General features: G+C 50.8%; 1 protein-coding gene across 8 annotated transcripts in view; it reads right to left on the reverse strand.

Moving 5' to 3' along the window:
• gbf1 (golgi brefeldin A resistant guanine nucleotide exchange factor 1) overlaps window positions 1-2,500 on the reverse strand; it is a 102,703-nt gene that overhangs the window by 25,431 nt on the left and 74,772 nt on the right. For all 8 annotated transcript variants that reach the window (XM_080848840.1, XM_080848841.1, XM_080848846.1 and 5 more), the window contains 5 exons: window positions 2,312-2,447; window positions 1,731-1,918; window positions 1,224-1,383; window positions 647-858; window positions 35-133 (listed from right to left, as the gene is read on the reverse strand). In XM_080848840.1, coding sequence (XP_080704966.1) covers window positions 35-133; window positions 647-858; window positions 1,224-1,383; window positions 1,731-1,918; window positions 2,312-2,447 — 795 coding nt within the window. The remainder of the gene's footprint in view (window positions 1-34; window positions 134-646; window positions 859-1,223; window positions 1,384-1,730; window positions 1,919-2,311; window positions 2,448-2,500) is intronic.

Below are 2,500 nucleotides of genomic sequence, written 5' to 3' on the forward strand. Positions count from 1 at the left end.
GTGTGTGTGTGTGTGTGTGTGTGTGTGTGTGTACCTCCAGCTGGAACTTCAGGTCTCCCCTCATGCTCTCGAAGAGCAGGAAACACACACGGATGGAGGCAGCATACAGGTTGATACGGTCCACACTGAGCAACTGCAGAAGGGAGAGGAGGAGGAGAGGACGAAAGAGGAAGATGGAGAGAGGGAGAAGAGGAGGAGAGCAGGAGAGGGAGAAGAGGGAGATGGAGAGAGGGAGAAGAGGAAGAGAGCAGGAGAGGGAGAAGAGGAAGAGGATGGAGAGAGGGAGAAGAGGGAGAAGATGGAGAGAGGGAGAAGATGGAGAAGATGGAGAGAGGGAGAAGAGGAGGAGAGGGAGAAGAGGTGAAAAGGAAGAGGCAAAAAAAAAGACAAAAGAAAGTTTTACTTTAAAACATTTCCAGGATTAGATATTTTTCTGTTAGTGGATCAACAGAACTTGCCTTTGACCAGTGAACACTGCGTCTGTTGTGTGTGTGTGTGTGTGTGTGTGTGTGTGTGTGTGTGTGTGTGTGTGTACCTGGAAGAGATGCCTGCAGAGCTCATCTTTGACCAGGACGAGCAGTGACTGGTAGGGGGCGAGGTGTGTGTGTGTGTGTGTGTGTGTGTGTGTGTGTGTGTGTGTGTGTACCTGGAAGAGATGTCTGCAGAGCTCATCTTTGACGAGGACGAGCAGTGACTGGTAGGGGGCGAGGCGTGCTGCCTCCAGAGCCACTGTGATGAGCTGCAGGCCCATGTGCATCATGACGTCAGAGTTGTGGCGGTCGTGCGGATTGGTCAGAGAGATCAGGAAGCGGAAGAGCTCCCTCAGACAGGGCAGCCCGTAGGGAATCAACGCTGCACCTACACACACACACACACACACACACACACAGAGACACACACACACACACACACACACACACACACACACACACACACACACACACACACACACACACACACACACACACACAGACACACACAGAGACACACACAGAGACACACACAGAGACACACACAAAACATTCTTAATACACTCTTTAATCCATAAAGGCACTGTGCATTCAATTCACAGAACAGGGTCACCTTTTCAATCAAGGTTTTTCAATGTGGCATAATGGTTATGATTCATGGCTGAATATTCTAACGGTGTGTGTGTGTGTGTGTGTGTGTGTGTGTGTGTGTGTGTGTGTGTGTTCTTCCCCCCTCCTGCCCTCAGGCCTCACCCTCTCTCTGGGTGGACTGGGTGAAGCGGACCCCCCGCGGGTTCACATAGTCCATGTCGTGGACCGAGGCCGAGTCCGACTGATCAGCCACGGAGTCCCGGTCCTCCAGAACCTCAGGGATGGACTCTACTGAGGCTGACTGGGCCCGTTCCACCGCACACTGCAACACACACACACACACACACACACAGACAAACCATCAGAGTCCTGCACGTACACACTATAAACCTGATCTGGCTCTGGTACATTTCAGAGGCTACACAACAACTCTCAAACCATAGTATAGGAAGTCCATTTCACACTACACACACACACACACACACACACACACACACACACACACACAGACAAACCATCAGAGTCCTGCACGTACACACTATAAACCTGATCTGGCTCTGGTACATTTCAGAGGCTACACAACAACTCTCAAACCATAGTATAGGAAGTCCATTTCACACTACACACACACACACACACACACACACACACACACACACAAACACACACCTGTGGGTCGAGTGCACTGGACTCTGAGGCGGAGGGGCTGAGGGGTGTGGTGGCCTGGTCCAGATCTGAGAGGTCCTCTCTGGACGTGGTCTTGGAGCCCGAGTCCAGACCGCTGTCTGTGGTGGGGCTGGAGATGGACGAGGGCATGCTGTCTGACACCGTCAGACCTGACAGATGCTGGTCTAACCCTGTTTATCCACACACACACACAAAACAGATAACCACACACACACACACAAACAAACACACACACACACACACACACACACACACATACACATACATCAGATGAAATTACAGACAGTCCAAAAAAATAAGACCTTAGAAGGTGGTGTAGGTGTTATTCTGGTCAAACTAGTTATAAAGTTATAACCTCTATTATAACCTCTATTATAAGGATAGCTCTGAGGGGTTATAACCTCCATTATAAGCGCTAACTGTAAGGACTGAGGTTTTACCTGATTGGTGGTTGCTAAGGGAGACAGCTCTAAGGTCTTACCTGATTGGTGGTTGCTAAGGGAGACAGCTCTAAGGTCTTACCTGATTGGTGGTTGCTAAGGGAGACAGCTCTAAGGTCTTACCTGATTGGTAGGAGGAGGCAGACTGGGAGTCTACTGGTCCTGACGAGCTGCGGACCATGTGACGAGGGGGGTGGGGGGAGCGCTTCTGCTTCTTCCATTTAGACGACTCACTCATCCCCCCCGCACGCATCTTCAACTGCAGCGCACGCACACACACACACACACACACGCACACGACACACACACACA

The sequence above is a fragment of the Sprattus sprattus genome (assembly GCF_963457725.1).
Source record: "Sprattus sprattus genome assembly, chromosome: 12".
Classification (NCBI taxonomy): domain Eukaryota; kingdom Metazoa; phylum Chordata; class Actinopteri; order Clupeiformes; family Clupeidae; genus Sprattus; species Sprattus sprattus.